General features: G+C 36.6%; 1 protein-coding gene across 10 annotated transcripts in view; it reads left to right on the top strand.

The window, feature by feature from the left end:
• The window catches only part of NUBPL (NUBP iron-sulfur cluster assembly factor, mitochondrial), an 84,245-nt gene that overhangs the window by 45,653 nt on the left and 18,122 nt on the right, over positions 1–20,470 (top strand). For all 10 annotated transcript variants that reach the window (XR_014226480.1, XM_082283265.1, XM_082283267.1 and 7 more), the window contains 2 exons: positions 6,980–7,073; positions 19,256–19,341. Coding sequence is in view for 9 of the 10 variants with exons in the window: in XM_082283265.1 (XP_082139391.1) it covers positions 6,980–7,073; positions 19,256–19,341 (180 nt within the window). In the remaining variant the exon portion in view is untranslated. The remainder of the gene's footprint in view (positions 1–6,979; positions 7,074–19,255; positions 19,342–20,470) is intronic.

Here is a 20,470-nt window from a genome sequence, read left to right on the forward strand (position 1 = left end):
TTTAGTTTAAGAGCTGATTTAAGATCATTGTTTCAGTGGTTGTCATGAAGTGGTACCTATAATAGTCGGTCTGTACCTCAGTAAGGAATTTATAAATTTTTTTTCTTGTACCAGAAAATGAACTGAAGCTTAAGGAAGTTCAATAACTTACGAAGCAGTTTAGAAACATTCATTTCCATTGCATAACTTAAGCCTTCAGTCTTAAATTATATATCAGCTTTTAACATAATTACAGAATTGTAGGCTGAAATACATATGGGGAGTGGTCTTATTAAGCTTCTCCCTTTTGGTATTTGTTGCCAACACTTGTAATATTTCCTTCTGTTGTTATTGTAGGGGAAATCTGGTTCAGACAGCTTATATAAATTTTATGAGCTTAAGTTTACTCCTGATAATACTGCCTTAAAAATGTGGTGTTGGCTTTGGATTTGATAGCTAGACAATGATTTTACCTTTGTGTATGAGTAAGGAGAACTCAGAATTTGTAGTTTAGGTGATGTGTTTAACGTAGCTGTATCAACGTGGTGATTAGCTTAATTAGAAGATGTGACACTAGCCCAGTTTCTTCTGATTTGTTTATCTTTATGTTACCTAACTTTTGTGCTTAGTTTTATTGCAGAAAGACGTAGGAATAGACACTTGCTTAATCCATATTTATTTTCCTGATATCATTATTCAGAAGCTGAACTACAGGCAGTTCTGTATTGTAGAACCTGGAAAAAAAAAGATGGTGTATTTCTGAAGAAAAGTTTCTGCAAATTATGTATTGCATAATTTGTGGTTCAAGAGTAGAGAGAGCAGCAGACCAATGATCAGTTTCAAGACTGCATAATAGAAGTTTGCTTTCCAGACTGTCATCCTTTAGGGAAAAAATCCCTGGGAAATGGGAATCCCAGCTCACAAAAGCTCTTTGTAGTAACAGCTTGAACCTGGAGGAAGAGCCTTTTATACATGGTAGTGCTGATAGTCTTCATCAGAATTACTCCTTTTCAGTCATCCGCAGAGATCATCTCCAGGCTCTTATGGGCATTCCAGACTGACCCACAGCTGGGTTCCATCTGCCATTCAAGCTGACACGATGTTGACTGGGCTTCCTGAAGAAGTTTGGTGTTGAGTGCCTTCCCTCCATCTCCTGGAACACCCCACAGAGAATAACCTCTTTATTGCTGCTTTCTGGAAAGTGTTTAGTTTTGTTGGTTGTACAAATGAAGGTCACAGAAACTTCAGGTTACTGTGTTTGCCTTCAGTTCTTAACATTATTAAAAGCCATCAGGGAGGAAGAGGAGGAGGCCAGTTTCTGTTTTGGTTGTTGAATTGAACAGGACTCTGGCATTCTTCCTAGGCACTTATTTCTAAAAGTTACTCTTAACCTATATTGAGAAAGACTAGGAGAATTTCCTTTTCCTTGTGGATGTCTTTGTAGCAAACTGTTTTTATGCTTCACCTCAATTTCTCTCTGAATTTGGCAGAACAGACTGCTCAGAAATACCTTAGAGGGAATTTGAAGTGTTGCAGTGCATCTGTTTTTCATGGTGTTACATTGCAAGGCTTTGAGATTGGTTAAGCATCAGAGGACAAGTTAAAGGGGCAGTTGTGTTTATTCAGAAAGTGTCGAGTTGTGTTAAGCACTGTGGCATATCCTGTTATGGTATTAAATAGGAGAAAGTTTCCATAGGGGCTAAAAATCTTTCGGTTTATGTCTGGGGAATGTCTTCTTTCTTTATCAAATACTTCTGAAAATGCATTAAAAATTTTGATTAAAATGCTACGTTTCATTGTATTATTCCTAAGTTATCTGTTTTCATACACCGTGAAACTACTTACTGGTTTTTAATGTCTGTGTGTGTCTAAACAGCATCTTGTAAGTAATTTTTCAATGAAGTATTATTTCGGTACATGTTTTATGTTAAAATACATGGTTTTTATTTTAAATGCATATTTTATCTTAACACATAACTACGTGTGAACAGGTATATAAATCTTCATTTAAGAACGTAATTTCTCACCTTTACTTTGTTCAGCTGCTTGCCCGGATTAAATCATTAATATACACACAAAGTACTTAGGAGAGGAGGATGAATCTGGCAGGAATAGACTTCTGCCTGCAGTGTAGCTCTTGCTGTTTTTCTGATCCTGGTGTTCAGAGTTTGGCTGGCTGCTGCCAAGTCTGCACCTGCATAATGCTTGATTGTAACTCTGCATGTATTCCTCTTAATAAGAACAAGTAAATAATATCTTCTGTTATTTACCAAACAACCAAACATGAGGATTACTTCAAAGTCGTAAGTAGCAATCCCTCATCTGTTCTAATGCTCTATCATTTCTGCCTCATGCACAGAGGATGCTGAGGCTTCATTCCTCAGCAGAAATGTCATCTGTATCTATGTGTTCTACCTTGGGTTTAACTTGCTATTTAGAACCCATACTCAAAATGCGTATCTGGTATTTTGATTATGGATTGTCACATAAGCAGAATGATTGATTAAAGTAATTTACATAGAAGCATTCCTGGTGTTTCTGAGCAAGGGAAAATACACAGAAGCACATGGCACTTAATTACATTGCTTAACAATAAATGCCAAGTTAAGCCTTTTTTAAAAAGGATGAATACTGTGCTTAAGGAAAATGCAATTGCATTTCTATGCTTTGAAATGTTTTACACACTGTATACATTAGAGGGGCAAAGACATTAACACCTCTGTACATGCAAAGGTGCTGACAGATTTCAGATGCTACAAGGCAGGCTTTTGTAGCTGCTGTCTGCCTATTGCTTGCAAAGGGAACTCTCTGAGCTCATTTTCTTGTGTGAAACCGCATTTGCATACAGACACACTTCTTGGAACTCATTGAGAACATGAGGACAGTGGTCCTGATTTGGTAAATTGTTGCATATAAACAGGATTTGCATTCAAATTAGTATGTTACATCACAGCCTGATTATATGTTCAATTTTATTAATGTTGAATGAATGGCAGTAGTAAATTTCAACAAGCCACTCCTGATTTTATGTTCCAGTTCTTAATTTAATTAAAAATGTCTTTCCCCTCTTTCTTTCTGCTGTGTTGAAATTTAGTAACAGACCTGGAATTTCTTCTCCCATTAAATAAAGTGTACACTTCTATAACAAATTATCCAAATTACATTCAATAATGTGTTTAATAAAGGATTTTCATACTGCTGTACTCCTGTGGGATGGTAATGGAGGAGGAACTGAACGTCATCCAATCCTTGCAGAATAGAATCAAATAAGAGGACAGTGAGAAATGGGGTTACGTGCAGCATTCCCCAGCCCAAGTCTGAGCAAACCTATATAGTAGTCGAGACACTACTGCTCACTACTAGGCAAATACGCTAGCTCAGTTCTTTCCAGAAATTATGGCTATATCATTTTGGTGCAGCTCTCCCTTCTTGCCCTGAATTACAAATGAAAAAGAGGAAAATGAAATCGTGAAGATAACTACTTGACTACATTCAAAATTAAAAGCAAGGTTGGTTTTAATTAGGAGTGGTTTTCCAATATGGTTTGCCACCTGACTTTCTTTTCACCAGTTCAGCACCACAGCAGTGGCATGACTCAAGAGAGGTTTGTGGAGGGTAGTTCCTTTATATATTCAGTACTTACAGACCTTGGCATCTTTGCTGTGGCTTTTTCTGAACTTGTGGGACAAAAGCCTGTCTTCCTGCTATTCTACACAGTGGTAAGATGTCCTCTCCACTGCTGCTGGGATGGTGTAGCTTCTCCGTTTTTCTGTGCTCATATTTGTAAGTATTATAACAGAGCACACTTAATTTGATAGACAGCACATTTCTTTTTCTTTTCAATCTGTGAATTTGAAGAAAATTTTTGAAATAAGATGTTTACAGTACCGTAAATTAAATAAAGCGTTATAATTTAATTACACTATGTGTTAACAGAGTATTTTTCCTGTTGCCTAGCAATGAGATTTACCATGAGATTCACCATGTGCTTAAGATTCCTTTATTAGCTTCATTTTTTAAAGGTTTACAACTTTATTAAGAAATCATTAAAAATCATTATTTATAGGACAATCCAGAAAGTGCATGTTTGATGTTATGGGATACCTTAGGAAGCTTGAGGCAGATTTCTGTACCCTTTTTTCCCTGCTACTATATGGGGTAAATTTTGACAGTAACTTCTTGAGCAAAAATTTGTGTATCCCCACAAATCTGAATGCCTAGGAAAGGCTTTGAGCCTGTGGCATTTGCAGTCGCCTCCAGCAGCGTTGCACAACTGTTATGCTTGGTATGTTGGATGATCACATGGAACTTGATGAAGGAGACTAGTGCTTGAAGAGGTTGGAGGAGCAAAACATCTGGTAAGGCTGAAAAGAAAAGCTCTAGGTCAAGCCCAGAAAGCACTGGTTCACAGGAGGAACTAGCTTATAGTTAGCGCTGGCAACTATATGGAAAACCAGACAGTTTTTAGCTTGAGGAGAAAATATTTTTCATTCCAATTACCGATAAGGGTGGGATTTGGGTTGTTTTGTACTACTCCATAAGGCAGTGGTGTACCTAGAAGGACTTGAATTTGAGCTCCTGGAGAAAACGGCTGAAAATCACTAAATATCCAAGGGTTTTTTCCAGTAATATATCCAAGAACCAAGAGTTTTTGGCAGACAAAGTGATTAGAAACTGTATCAGAATGATAGTAGTGCTATGCCACTCATAGATGTGTTTCCAGACTGCATCTTGCTGCAAGGCAGAAAGCAAAAAACCAGTTTATTCATTCTATTCTGTAGAAGCATTTAAGGAAGGAGAATATGATTACTGGAATTGTATTATATGTAATTGTCTTATATATAATATAATATAAGTATATAATTGTATTATATATTATATATTATATATCATATGCATATATATGAACTTAACAAAAGATGCCAGAATCAGCCTTCATGAAGACTTGGGAGGGGGGAGATGTTTTGAATTAATCCATTAATCCTTTCTGAAAACTAAAACTGCCTATGCCTATCTAGCATTTCAGAATGGTTGTGATTATTATGAAAGATGTGGGTTTTGCACATTGAGATTTATGCGTGTTACTTATGGAGGATCTCTGTGTTCAGTTGCAAATCTTCAAGGAATGTGGCTTTATTAATATTGTAAACTACTACATCTATATCATTTCAATCTGTCACTTTTATTATGGTTGATTTTTAATTAAGAAACATAGAAATTTGAAGTTCATGCCTTCATGTGAGCAAAGTAGTTTTTAATGGGCAAGGAGGCATTCATCAGCACTGGCATTTATCTGGTGAATAACTAAGCAAGATTAGTTAAGAAAACCGAACTAAAAAACAAACTTTTTTCCAGATAAAATGGTTTTCCTACCCGTAATTGTTTCAGTATGTATATTTTTGCACAGATATGTAGTTTTTCTTCGGGGTTATATAGTCTAAATATGATTATGAATGCTAACTGGTTTTAGAAATCTGCTAGATTCATGTCAATTTTGTTGACAAAATATAGATATTACAGATGATACAGATCAATATCAAATGTGAAAAAGTGCAGTGTTTTCTGTGGTTAACGTAAGTGGCATTTCTTGTTTAGCTAGACTGTCTTAGGCACCATTCAGTGGTCTTGCAGCTTTTGTATAGAAAATGAGAAAAGGGAGGTGTGCTTGTAAGTCCCTAATTTAGACATGTAAAGTTAGAATTTTCAGCTAACTTTTACCACCGCTGTTCTCTCATAAGTGCTCTGAAGTCTTCCTTCTTCATTAGTCTGCCTTGGAAAGAGAAAAATTCCATTTCTCGCTGGAGTACATAGTGGATTAGTGATCTAGGTTTCACATGGCATGTGCTTCCCTAGAAGGTCATCATCCATAGAAGAACTGAATGAAAATGGATGAGCGTTCCCCTGACAGGGTCTAGTATGACAGTAACTAGGGGACTGGCAAAGTGTTGATTATTTTTTGCTGTTAAAATGACACTTGAGGAAATGTGTAAAATACAATGCCTTAGCTTGGCATTTTCCTGTTTTAAAGTGGCTCATACAGTTGTATCTTGTATATGTTGTATCAATCAGAAACATACCATATAATTCCAGTATATTTGTTGGGAAATGTTTAGATAAGGTATAGGTAGGCTGTCCATTATATAGAGTAGGCCTAGGATCATTTCTGTTCTCATTAAGAGAACATTTATCTCTGTGCACCATGCTCTAGGGAGAGTTTTTGGCTTTCCTTGAAATCTGTCCTAGTAAAAAAGGGTAAGTAATCTCAGTGTTCTCATGTTGGAGTCTCGTATCTTTAATGGTTGCTCTCATCTGATGTCTAGCAAAAGTTTAATATTTTTTTATTTTGTAATGTTATGAATGTTGTAAGTGTGTATAATTATACCTGGTGATTTTAATTTAACAAATCTAGGGTGTTTTGTTTCTTTATTTTTCTTTTCTCCCAATGCCTCTTTTTCATAGAGAAAAATCCAGGACTGATAGCTCTAACTTCATAACAACAAAACAGGGGAAAAAAAGCCTAAATTTGTATGTAGCAAATTAGTAAGTAAACTATGTAGTTTCACAAGTGGTAAGAAGGAAGCAAAAGTAGTCTTAAATTAATAGAAACAACTCCTGAGTGATATTTGCTGCACAAACCCCTGATTTTTAGCCTGAGTTTTACCTAATATTTGCTTCTAAGCCATGATTAAGCATCTGCAAAATAAAAGTCTTAAGTTATTTCTAATTTTTGGGGGGAAATAATTAAATAAGAATTATGCCAGTTAAGTTGATGATAAAGTTGCACTCTCAGTTTGCAATAATCAGCAAAGATTGTGTCTCAGGGAAATAATGTCTTGATCCCATGCTGAAAGTGTGACTGAGAGGGCATCTCAGTATCATTCTTTTAGGTGTCCTTGGTTCACTTGTTTGCATTATAAGAAACAGGGATTTCACTAAAACATGAAGGGCCTTAAATAGAAACACTTAAATCTCCACATACATTTATATTGTTGTCTTCTAGGTTGACTGGGGTCAACTGGACTATTTAGTAATTGACATGCCACCTGGGACTGGAGATGTACAGCTGTCAGTATCACAGAATATTCCAATTGCAGGTATGTGTATTGCTTGACTGTTTCAGAGATTTGAAGTTAATGAAGTTTGGTAGCTTTGGAAAAATCTTGTTTTAAAACACCAGTCCAAAATTATTTTAATTTTTTCCAGCATGCTAAGAAATTGCTTTATCAGTTATATGGTGCTGGAAACATTATCAGTGATTTTTAATATGTTAGCATTACAGTTGTGTTTTTCTTTTAATCTAAGTTTGGAAAAGATTGAGAAGTCAATTGTAACTCTTGAAGGAAATGTAGTCTTGCCAAAAACTGCTAAGTTTTGTAGTAGAAAACAATTCTCTTGTCTGTACATAGTAAAGCTCATACAATAAAATAGTTTGATTTCATTGCTTTTTAGTTAGACACTGAAAATGCTGTTAATTCACAACATTTATTTAGATAAGGTATTTGGCACGATCGTATGCTAATGCATTCTTTTTCCTTTTGTGTTATCAGTTTTACTTTTTGTAGTGGATTTGGCCTTCGATGAAACAATCTTGCCATATGCAGGCTGCCCTCTAATCTCATTGGTTTCAGCAAGACTTAGAAATTCCGCATCTGAAAGAATGCGCAAGCATCTCACGAGGTCTAAAAGGCTGTAATGATTTATTACCTGTCTGACACGCTTCAACAGAAGCAATTGTCAATAACCAACATAAAAAATGTTAGGAACTCAATGGTGAAAGAGCAAAAGCAATCCTTACAGTCCCAGGACCAATTTAATAATTGCTATGGCTCTTCACCAGGAGGGGAGTCCATGGGATCTCCATTCTTGGTAGTTGTCCAGATCATACTAGATAAATCCCTATCTTGCCTTACCTAATGTTGCCAGCAGAAGACCCCCAGAGACCATTTTTGACTAACAGTTTTGTGAGTCCAAGTTATGAAAGAGTCAGTAGGACTGCTTGCTCCAGTTTTAATGGGATCAGACAGGTATGTTGATACAAACCTGAAATGGTAGCATTTTGTGTTGCACTCGCTCTTTTCTGAGTGCAGACTGATTCATGTGCACAGGCCCTGGTTCCCTCCAGCACTCCTTTGTCTCTGCACTTCAGTGGCAGTCACACACTGAAGTGAATCTACTAAATATTAAATTCGTAGAACTGTTTCACTTATATGTAGAACTCTTACCAGACTGTCTGTAAGTTTAGTTAATAAAGAACTGTTTATCTCTAAGACCTCATAAGACAGGATTAAAGAGTTACCTTAAGATATAGGTAGGAGATGCGCCCCTCTATAAGAAGACAACAGCTAATGGATTTTGGGATACATCCTACTTTCATAGCAGAAACATTAGCAGGACAGTGATGACTATAGATTTGAAAGGAGCCCTTTAACAAAATCAGGCATTTTCTTTAATACAGTCATGTCTCAACTTCAATCAGATGAACATGATAATCACAGTTATATCTAAATATATATATTTAGATATATATATTTAGTACACAAATTTTTTGACAAATTACTGTCAAGTCTGTGTGAAGATCTCATAATCTTCAATGATGTCAAGTTCAGAAAAACTTAAAGGTTTTGACATATAAAACTTAAATGTTCAGAAATATGCTAACTCAGCCATAACATTATTGCCCTGAAATTATTAATAATCATGGGAGGTTCTTTCTGGTGCCTGTGATTGCGTTGAGTGATGGAAGAGAGCAAACCAACAGAGTTGTAATGAAAAATACAATGATTTTTTCCCAGAAGAAGTAAAAGAGGAGGCTTCTAGTGCCTTACCTTATCAATGACCTGGAGCACGTGATAAAAAGCAAACTGTTCATACTCATTTTCTTAGATACAGTGCTTAGTAGGTTGCATGTGTCTGTAGCAAAGCAAGAGGGCCTTCTACTCCCAGGGTTTTAAGCAATGACGTGAAACATGACCGTGGCACAGAAGTTTTTTGTAAGGTCGGATAATTGAATCATGTACATCAGGGCAGTAAAATTATGCAATTAAAGAGCTGTGGCTTTATTAGGGGCTTTTTAAAGTACAATGGGTATTGATAATTTCTGTTTACTACAACACACCTAAATGTCCTGGTTTAACTTAAGAAAGGTCCTTAGACTCTTGATTTTCAAGGGATTGTTGTGCCCTTTCCCCACAGAATGCTGCACTGCTTTCAGGAGTGTGAGTGGTTATGGTGGTGCACTGCGTCCTCTGGGACAGAGAGGTGATGGAAATTACTTTAATCCTGTATTTCTTCTAAATTTTGGTGATGTCTGATTTTTATTTGAATTCTGAAATGGCTTCAGATTGTTCCTACAGTTGTTGAGTTCAGCTTAGTTTTTCATCAATCCTAGCTTCATAAAATTAGGAGTGGTAGCATCACTTTACATTTGTCTTTCCCATTAGTTGGTTTTCTTGACCATGCTGAAGTTGACTCTTGCAGTTTAAAAAAATAATGTATTCTGCTTTTGATGAAGACAAACACAGCAGACAAGGAGTAATAAGATACGTAATTCCATGTGTTCTTACTGACTTAATGAATTTGTGATTTAGGAAGAATTTTCTCTCCTGTTTATTGTGGCTATTTTTCACCCTCATTGTAAGGATGTATTTTTGTGTATTACAGCTTGAACTGTGCATGCTTCTTTTACTTGCTTTCTGTCTCTTTTCTCAAAGAGTCCATAGCATTATTTAGCATGCTTTTATTTTCTTCAACTTGGTTCCTTTCAAGGGTGTGGAAGACAGTGTTACAGGTCTTGATGATCTTTGGAGCATTCTACATAATTCTGTTGCTTTGGGGACTCCATCTTCATTTGCAATTTGTATTTTCTAAGCCCTTCGTTGTCTTTTACTTTGTTACAGAAAGTGTTGTGCCACTCTGTTCCCTCTCCAGTTTTCTTGTGCTTTCTTTCTTTATCCTTTGAAGATGCCTTGAACAGTCATGGTATTAGTGGAATAATTTCTCTGTTTTTCCTCAGAGACAGCATATATATCTTAGTTAGTAAATTTAGAAGTGCAATATCTAATTTGCATGAACGTTGTTCTTTGATTTGCATGCATGCATATGTGAGATACAGTATTTGCATTATGGTTCCTTCATTATTAATCTGTGGCTTCCTCAGGATAAGCAGTGTAGGATATTTTTATTTTGCCTCTAAACAAATTTACAAAACCCGCACACATTATTGCAAGCCACTTACAGAATTTTCTGTGAGTGCGAGAAAGAGCGCTGGTGTAAAGATGTTTTGTTTGTGGCGGGTTTGCCCAGATGGGGCATAAAAAACTGTAGCTTTGCAGCATCTGAGCATAAGAGAGACATTGATAGGATATGTGAAATGGTATTGGGTTTTAATTTTACAAGACTGGGTTTTTTTCCTGCATCACAGGTCCCATAGCTTTCTTGAGTCAAAAGAAGACTAGAAAAATACCTAATGGGTATAAAAGCAACACAACAAGATGTGTCTTACAGTTCCAGTAGTCATTAAAGAGATTATCAGCTTCACGCAATCTTGGCAGCAGTTTTGTGTGGGTACTTTTCCTTCTTTAAAAGAAGGTGGAAAAGGAAACTACTGTGACTTTTGGTTCTATTTTTATTAGTCTTAGTCACCTTACAGGGAGACGCATCTTATTTAGCATATTATTCTTTAATCATCTGTAACTTTGCTTATGCTGCAGTCATTCTTCAACAAACTGGCAGATGAGGAATGTTCTAATAGCTTGAAAATGTGATACATATTTCTGCATAAACACTGCTGCTTTCCTCAGATGCAAGTTTGCTTTCCAAATCAAAATCCAGGGTCAGTCTGGAGAAAATGGCTTTGTTCATGTCCACTGTTAGTTAATTTGTGTTGAGTTCTACTTCTTTACTTCTGCTTTATTCTTCTGTTCCATCTTTTGCATGAGCAAAACTTCCGAAGTGGATTCTTTCTCATGTATTGAACATGCGTGCTTGGAAAAGTTAGAAACATCCTTACCCATTTTGCAGCTTTTAAAACATTTTAAAAACAGGGGTTTCAGATGTTATGTGTGAATTAATGATATTACGAAAAATAAGGCTTATGATTCCTTTGCATTACCTAGCTGCTAAATTGAGAAATCTGTGTATTTGTTTGATCATTTATCTAAAAGAGACATAAGTGTAATAAATATTACTGGAGATGGATAATTAGCCTCCCTAAAGACTGGGAAAGAACTTTATTATTCTCTCCCTTCAGAGTGCAAGGGCTGCGTGGGAAGCAGCAAGAGCCTCTCTGTTCAAGAGGCAGTCTCAGAGCCCTGCACAAATGTTTCTGCCTTGTGGACAAGCTGCATTGTGGGGGCTGACCATTAAATTAGGCTGTCTGCTGCCTCCTCATTAACATTAAAGGCAAGTCAGTGTTAGTGAAGTGTGACAGCTTGACAGCTCTAGAGACTGATGCTGTCTCAGCTGGCAGAACCAGCTTCAGGTTAATACTGGAATTGCTTCATTTGCTAAAGTGTGTCATATCACCCTTTTCTTTGGATATTAAGGTGCCATAGCAGTGAAAACCATTAGAAGTGTACATCTGCCCAGTGGGAAGCTGACTGGGACTAACAAATAGTTTCACATCTTACTGAGCAATCTTTTACTAATTGCAGTAATGAGTATTGAACTGAACTGTGTTTGTAGAGGAGACCTAAATGTAGAAGGCTTCAGATTTTATTTCAGTGTTCTTAATTTTCCCACCTTCTGAAATAACTTTTTTCCCCATACAAAGCACATATTATTAAAATCTTTATAATAATAAGCTCTAAAAAGATTGTTAATAGGAATCAGAAAGACAATTAGTCAAGATAAGCAAAGTGAAAGCAATGTGAATACTATTTTTTTTCTCTCAAGTTCTATAAAAGCAGAAGCATTGCTGTTGCTAGTCATACAGGAAATTACTTTCGTCACCTCTCAGATTTAAAATCAACATAACACAGAGTTCCTACAATATTTGTATTGCCTTATCCTATAAATGGTATAATTTTTCTGGATGTTTGCATCTTTCAGCAATATCTATGTCTTAATTATCTCCTGAATACCTTTTTCAGGTAAGGCTGAAATATTTATTAAAGGAATTTTTGTTAGTTCAAATATGAATTTTCAAAGAATTGTAATTAAAAGGATTTTTTTTGATAGCAGTGTTTTGATAGATGGTTTTAAATAAAACCAAAAAACATATTTTTGTCTCTGCTGGTTAAACATTAAAAGTCTTATTTCTATTCAATGTACATTGAACAGGAAAAAATAAAGGGATGCCACCAACTTGAAGACATTTGGAAGTTTTAAATTCTTTGTCATGTGACTCACCAAACTTCCAAACCAAATTATTTACTCATATTTATGTCAGTGTCACACAGATCAGGGTGTAGCCTAGTGCACAGCTACATTATAGCATTGTGTGGTACTGAAGAAAACCAGATCTTGGCTCAATTTATAGTAATATACAGGACCAGGGAGTTCCAGGTGGTGAGTAGACTGTCTCTTCAGAAATGAACATCAAAAACAGTAAGAGGAGAATTTCAAATCAGCATTAAAAAAAATACTGTTGATGTTTTATAAAACTATGCATGATTTAGCATGAAAAAGAATTGTGACTTTATAAGGGTGACTTTTTAAGTTACCTGAAATTGAAGCTGAATAGGTATGGTGCTGTTCTCTTTTCTTTCCTGAAGAGAAATGATGAAAAAAAGCCCAGTGCTACATTACAAATTGTGTATAGCATACAGTTTAAGAAGCATATCTGTATTCTGTCATTGCTCTTTGTGTAAGTGTTTGTTTGCCCCTTGTTGCACATCTCAGTTGCAAGGCATCTGACCTTTCCTTTTAGTTTAATGGCAATATACAATATTTTTCTCAATTTCTGAGCTTGCTTGCTTCTTCTGTGGTGAAGGTACATAATTATTTTCTGCAGTAAAGTTTTGAAGCTGTTTTATGGGTGTTATTTGGGTAATAGTAAATTTTACTTGATATAATTTTGAATGGTGAATATTTTTAATATCAGATTTTGATGTAGATTTACTCTTCATTTCATGCTGTATTTTGATGTTTTAAATAGGTGCAGGAAAGGAAAGGCATGTGGGTTTAGGATAGATTGAAAAACAGAAAAAAACCCTAGTCACACCAGTGGGGATTTTAAAACAGTTCTTTATATTCATCCAAATATGATTTGCATGCTGAAATGGTCTGCTTCTGTTGTCAAAATAAATTTAATTGACAAATGCAAATTATTGTCAGGGTTATCTTAGCTTTGGACACTCCTGGTGCTTCATTATGAACTGTCAGACTCAGTAGACTCTGTAAACTTAATTTAGAGACCAAAATATTGTATGAGTTTACACGTTAATATTTCACACTCTTTCGATATAAATTTAAATTTAATTCTTGGCTCATGGAGATTGAATTAACACACATTGCCTGTTGAAGCTGGTGTGATAGTTTATTCAGTGCAAGTTCTTTAAATTTTATTGTTTCTGAAAAATAGTTTCCAGGTATTCAGGAAAAAAAATTGTGAAGAATAGAGGCTTTGCAAACTGGGCCCTCTGAGGTCTGGCAACAGTGGCTAAGTGTATGCTAAGTACTAGATTAACTGCAATTGCCTTGTTGGATTTTAGACCAGTTACTCTGAATAGGAAGAACAAACTACCCTAGCGTTCAGCTGACAGTTGCTGAAGGTGAGAGAAATTCATATGAATAATGGTACTGCATTTTCTCCTCTAGCAATTTCTTCTGAAAAAAGTAAATGTTCAAATCTGCTTCTTATCATCCCCATGTCCAGGGGATGACGGTAAAGAATAGAGTGGTTTGGGGAGCTGATTGAAGTAATCTCATTGTTGTCTTCTTTTTCTGTAGTAAAATCACTCTTTTACCCGGTTCTCCTCTCTGGATTAGGACCTCTCATTAAAAAAAAAGTTGTACTCATTTGTCAGAGAGACTGTTTGGGCTTTGCTCTTGCCTAGTACAATTCTCATAATAATCTGGACATGACTGGCAAATGTCCTTGAAAGCAGGAGGTGGAAAGGGGTTGAGCAGAAAAATGCTAATTCAGATAGCTAAGAAAGAGTGCAAAGGGACAGTGTCTGTGGCGGATTAGCTTTTTGTTCTAGGCCTGTACTTTGCAGATAGTGCAGATGTTATTTTTAATGTTTTCAGTGTTTTCACTTCACTAAATAAATACTCCATTGTAAATTGCATTAGTGTGACATACGTGTTCAGTTTGCCATGTCCAAAACCAAACATTTTACACAGTGAGAGTTGTCTTTCCACATCTTTCTCCATGTGATCTGGTGTGAAATGGATGTTATAATACTTACTGATCAGTTTAGATGAGGGCAGTTTAGCTTTAGGGTGACAGCTTTATCCAGCTTGTGATACTCCTCTGCCCAGTTGTTTCACTGATAGTTCCACTGAGCAGGAGGAAGAATCTTGCTTTAAGATTTCTATTCTCTTTTTATGTGGGCTAGTCAATAGTGTCCTGATCTCTTATTACCTGCTAGTTCTTGGGCAGAAGAGGATCTGTGGCTGTTGGAAACATCCCCTGTGTGAGCAGTTGTTCAATGACTCCTCCAAAGAGAAGGCAGCAAGCAGGCTGGAGGAGTGACACAGCCAGGATCCAGCCTTTGGGACAGTTCTGAGCTATATTATGAGTTTGAAGTGAGGATCCTGTAATGGAAAGTCACACTAGTGGTTCTTTTAAGCTGCTGGTTGTAATGAGACACCACACACAAAAGCTAAAGGAACGTCTTTTTATGGTTTATTCAAGGAGATGAACCATCTTCTAGTGTTAGTTTATCTCCAATTATTGCCAGTTGAAATTACAGCAAAGACAGAAGTCTTCGTTCTTGCAAGACCTTGTTCTGCATCTTCAAGTGCAAAGTGTATCTGTAATTGCAGGCACATTTTATCTATGAAGTGGCAAGAAATTTAACAAAAGATCAGAGGGGCTCTGAAGAAATCTGTGGCAGAGAGGAGTCAGGTTAACCAGGCTATTTATGACTGGAAGATCTCACCTAGAAGTTTGAAATTAGTGCAGTGGAAAAGGTAGCAAAAACTAGAAAAAGTGCATGAGTGGTGTAGTCAGGTCAGGCCATCTACAGCTGTACTGAGGCTTGAATATTGTTCCTTGCTAAGAGCGTTCAGTGCCTGTCAGCTAGCAGATATGATTATTCTGTCTCTTTATCCTCCAGAACTCAGTCGGTCTCCCTGGTCAGTTATACTTCAGCTTTTGAGGTGGCACTGTTTGCTAAGAGGCTGATATAAGATATGGTCTAATACTCTTGTGTGGTGGGATCCTTAATCATCTGTCTTGGATGAGAGACACGTAGCCTGATTCTGAAATCTGTCTGTGAAGACACTGGAGGGAAAAAAAGAATATATTAGGGGGATCCTTTTCATCCTAAGGTAGACCTGCTATGCTGCTGCTGATCAGCTGGTTTTTAGACCTCTGTGTTCTTTGCTTGGGTACAAAGTGACTATAGCAGAGGTTTGGTGAGATTTCACCTTATGCTTTGTAACTCAAAGCATCTAATGCAAGCCTTAATGATGCAGTGAATATAGGTGATATTTTCTATACACACAAATTATAAGCTGTTTCAGCGCTTGTAATTTCCTGAACACCAGTCCACCAGAAGGGTACCAATGTGCGTTGTAGGCACATCTTTCTTTTACTGAGGATTAAGGACCTGGGGTTGAAATAGAAAGGCAAACATCAGTGCTACAGGGTATTGTTAGTCCTGTCTCTTTATATAATGTGTCCTAAGGATTAAAAATACAGGTGACATAGTTTTTACTAATGCAATTGCAGCTGGAGTGCTGAGTCCAGTTCTGGATCCCTCAGTACAAAGGAGTCATGGAGCTCCTATAGGTAGACCAGCAAAAGGGCAAAGAAGAATAGGGGATGGCAGGATGTCACTTATGAGGGACCTGGGGCTGTTTAGCCTGGAGAAGACTGAGAGGGGATCTTACCAATGTATGTAAGTATCTGAAGGGAGGAGAAGAAGAAGAAGCTGGGCTCTTCTTGGTGGTGCTGAGCAGTAGGAAGAGAGGCAGTGGGCAGAAACTGATGTACAAGAAATTCCACCTGAACAAAAGTAGGAACTTCTTTAATGTGCAGGTGATTAAACACTGGAACGAGCTGCCCAGAGAGGTTGTGGAGTCTTCATCACTGAAGATACTCAAAAGTTACCTGGACAGAATCCTTAGTAACATGCTCTGTTGGACCCTGCTTGAGCAGGGAGATTGGTCTAGGTGACTTCCAGTGGTTCCTTCCAACCCGACCCATTCACAGATTCTGTGTGACTCAGTGAATGTGTATCAGCTTTTTGTGAACAGGAATACATTGAAATTAATAAAAAAAAATCGAATGCACGAATAAGTAGATAAGTCAGTTAAACATAAATGTGCTCTACTTAGATATCTGTGCTATGCTCAAGGCACAGAAACTTTTTCTGCGCACAGCTGCAAACAGAATTTTTAGTACGTTTCAGTGTGCAGTGTGATAGCATTATAAAGTTTCTGCAGCTTCTTCATTCAATTTGTCAGCCTCAGTTTGTCGTTCAGACACTTGTGTAAACATTGCACGTATTGCTTCAAGAGCATGAATTCCATCATATTTCATTATTAATCAAAATAACTTTACTGTTTGATATTCCCGTTAATTGTGTAGAGTCAAGATAGCAAGGAAAGTGTAGGCTGCAATATTTCTTGCTTATCATTTGGATAATTTTCTGAATTAAACATATGTAAACTTATTCAGGGAGGGGAGCACTATGAAAAGTCTCATTTGCCATATTTGGTTGCTAGTAAAGGAAATAATACTGCAAATAATTTGAATTCTTGAACTTCAGGTTGGGTTTGTTGGATTAGCAGATGTACCAAAGAAAGAGAGAAGATACTTTTTTTATAGGGTGTTGGTGTAAGTCAGTACAAGCTGGCTGTGAATAAATTTTGCCTGTAACTAGCTCAGAGTAAAAAGGAAGATAGGAGAGAAACAACTATTACACCCTCAACAGCAGCTTCTCGAGCATATTGGCTTTCATTCTGTGGAAGAAGCCATGGAAATTGTCCACAAGCATAATTTTAACTCATCTATTTCAGGAGCCAGAAGTTTTTTGTACATAGGGCTGGTGCTTGTGGCAGCCCAAACTCTGTAATGCGCCATTGGGTCTTTTTGGCATTTTTAGTTTTTTTCATTTGGATGAGAATTTGTTAGTAAAAAGTACCTCTCTGTTAAGCTGCTTGTGGTTTTAGTGGGTGTTTTTGTTGTGCATAGTCTGTCCTTCATGCCGTGCCAATTATTAGATTCTTAAAACAATTAATAGTGAACCAGAAAATGTAGACTTCAGTCTTGTTGACTTCATATTAGCTTCTGTGTGAAGATCCAGGGAATTCTGAGCCAGCATCTTCAGAGAAGAGTGTGAATAAAAGTGTGTATACAAACAAGGCACATATTTCCAATTTTGTTTGGAAAGAAAGCAGTAATAAGCATTTTTTTCAAGTATTGAAAGATCTTTGTTTTACAAGTATGCAAAAATCTCAAGGACACTGCATCTAAATTATTTTCTTGTGGCCTGTGCTTTTAGGGAAGGGTGCATTCATTTTGTGGAATTGACCCTACATTTCAGTGCTGCCTGTAAAGTGTAACCCTGCATTTGGTGAAATGAGGAGCTAAGGTGACTTCAGTGTAACTGAAAGGCTTACACATTATTCTTTGTGATGCCATTGGAAACAGGTTGGTTTGGGAATACCAGCAAATTATTTGGATGCCAGAGTTTTAGCAAATAGGGAAATTGCATTTGCTTGGTACATTATATGTGCATTTCAGTTTTTGGACTTGTGTATAATACTGGGTAAGGCAGAGATCGGCAGCTTTTCAGGAGCAAGGTGCCAGATTGTATTTTTCTTTCACAAATTAGAGGTTAAGAATGCTGGCTGAAAACATTCAAACATGCTGTCAGGCGGTGTTTGGAAAATGCTGGCTGTCAGCCCGCAGTAGGTGGATGATGTAAGGGGCAGGGCTCACTGTCCCAGTGCTGCCAGAGCCAGGAGTGATCTCAGAATGCCAGGGCTTCTGGTGCTCTGGTCTCTGCCAGTGATGCCAGGGCTGTGTGCCTCTGGAAATCTACCCACCTCTTCTTTTGCCATGTCCACCGAGGATTGAGAACTGCAGGCCCAGTAGGAAACTGTCCCAAGCATCTAGAATTGTTGGTTGTAATAGCTATTAGTGTGAAATTTGACATAAATTTCTTGTGCATGGTTGGCATAATGTGACTCTACAGAAATCTTTTTGCAACAGAGACTTTTGATACTAGATGGTCAGTGTGAAACCAAAGCTAATCAATTGACCAGGAATGCTCCCTTGTACATTACATTTTTCTAAAATAGGGACAAGCATGAACAGTTTTTTGTTGCAAGTTTTGAGGAAATAATATTTGAAACCCCTAAGCATTTGGAAGAAGATGCTCTTTTTGATGTGGAATATTCTGATGTCTGTATTGGTTTTGCATTCTGTATTAATCAAGAAGTAATAACAGTATAGGATAGTAACCTGTAGGCTTACTTTATTTTAGAGGCTGACTTTGACAAAGAGCTCTAGCTGTTTTATATGCTTAATAGCTCTCAGGAGTACTAATTATCAGGTAACCTGGAGCCATGTCTGAACAGTGAGCAACACTTTATTCAAACCTAGTGCAAGCATGCATGAGTTGGCCTCTTCCTTTGTGGTATCATTCATACAAATGCGCTGGTGTCTAGTGTGACATGGTTCAAGAAAGCGCAGCAGGTCCAGAAAACAGCAGTCTGATTGCAAGCATCTGCCTTCTGATTTTAGAACAAGGCTTACTGTTAAATTAAAAGCTTTCAAATATAATTATGGCATGGGAGTGTTACTGTGTAGATATTCCCAGAGTACCACCTCTGCAATCTGTCAGCATGTGGACCATTGTCTTCTCTGCATGGTTGTATGATACTAGATAATTTTTCTCATTTAGAAAGTATAAATGGTTTCTGCATAAAAAAAGTTATGATGAAAGTATCTAAAGTATTTTTTTCACTTCATATCATATCATATCTCAGTTATTTTGATCTTTATGTAATATAAAACCTGGTATCATTTTCTTCCTTAAAAGCATATAAATGTGTGACTGCTTTGAATTTAGTAGCATGTACTAAATAATCAAAATATTTAGCAGAATAATTCATAATACACATTTAAATGGGATTTCATGTTATCTTTTCCCAGGAGCTGTGATCGTCTCCACTCCACAAGACGTGGCTTTATTGGATGCACGCAAAGGAGCTGAAATGTTTAGAAAAGTCCATGTACCTGTAAGTCTCTCCATGAAAAATACCAGTAGATTTTTTTTTTTCCCCAAAGTGTAAAAAAAAATTTCCATAAGCAGCAATAGGTGAACATTCAGAAATCAGTTAAATTTAATAAATTCGTCTTAAAAGGCTTAGAATCCATCTTATATCTGTATCAGGAACTTGAGTTAACTGAAAGGAGAGAATCTTCTCAGACTGAGGCCATAATAATAGGTGATTTGTTTTAAATCTGTTTGTTTAATCATGTGGAATGGATCAGCTTGCTAAACAGAATATCTTACAAAGTAATGCGTGCCTTTCAGTTATACTGTGTGTCCTCATTATATGTCCTCTTCAGCACTGTCTGTGTTGGGGCTTAAAATCTAAAATTTCATGAAATGTAAAAAAATAATTTATTGATACTTTTTAAGAAGCAAGCTTGAATTTTTGTGGAAATATGCATATATCTAGTTATTTTGCCATTTGAAGGGCTCCGTACCTATCACGACAAGTAGAAGGCTGTCTAATCACTGTTTTTCATTAGGTTTATAGCTTATATCTTAGCTTACTTGTTTGAGGAATGCAAAATTTAAGAATGTCCACAATTAGGAGAAAACATTAAACAGGCTAACATCCTTGGCTTGATATATTCTCTGTGTGCTAGAAGTTGCTAAGTAACCGAATATTATATGCTAGAGTATGTTTATGTAGAGATTAATTTTTACTTTGAAATGGGCAGTTGATGAAAAAATATAAATTGAAATGCTTCCTTATCATAAACTGTAAGGAAAAAAAGATGTTTTCTTGCTTACCTGTGTGAAGGTTACTTTTACTCTTTCTTAAGAAAGGAAATTTCTTTCATAGCTAGTGCTTTGCTAATTAAAAAACTCAACAGAAAGTTGAAGTGAATGCTTTCCCTTTTTTTAATTTACAGGATAGCTTAACAAAAATAAAAACAAAATACTTTGATGAATTCCTTATTACTAACTATTCTTTAAGCATATTTGCATCAGAATGAAAGTATTGTAGCTTTTATAATTTGCTGCCAGAGGAAAACAAGAAGAATAACATATGGAACATTTTGTTTTGATTTTATGTTTGGGTTTGTTCAAATGATGTAAAATTATTTTCTTCAATTTAAGTTGTGTTTGAG

The sequence above is a fragment of the Coloeus monedula genome, assembly GCF_965178545.1.
Source record: "Coloeus monedula genome assembly, chromosome: 6".
In the NCBI taxonomy this organism is placed as follows: domain Eukaryota; kingdom Metazoa; phylum Chordata; class Aves; order Passeriformes; family Corvidae; genus Coloeus; species Coloeus monedula.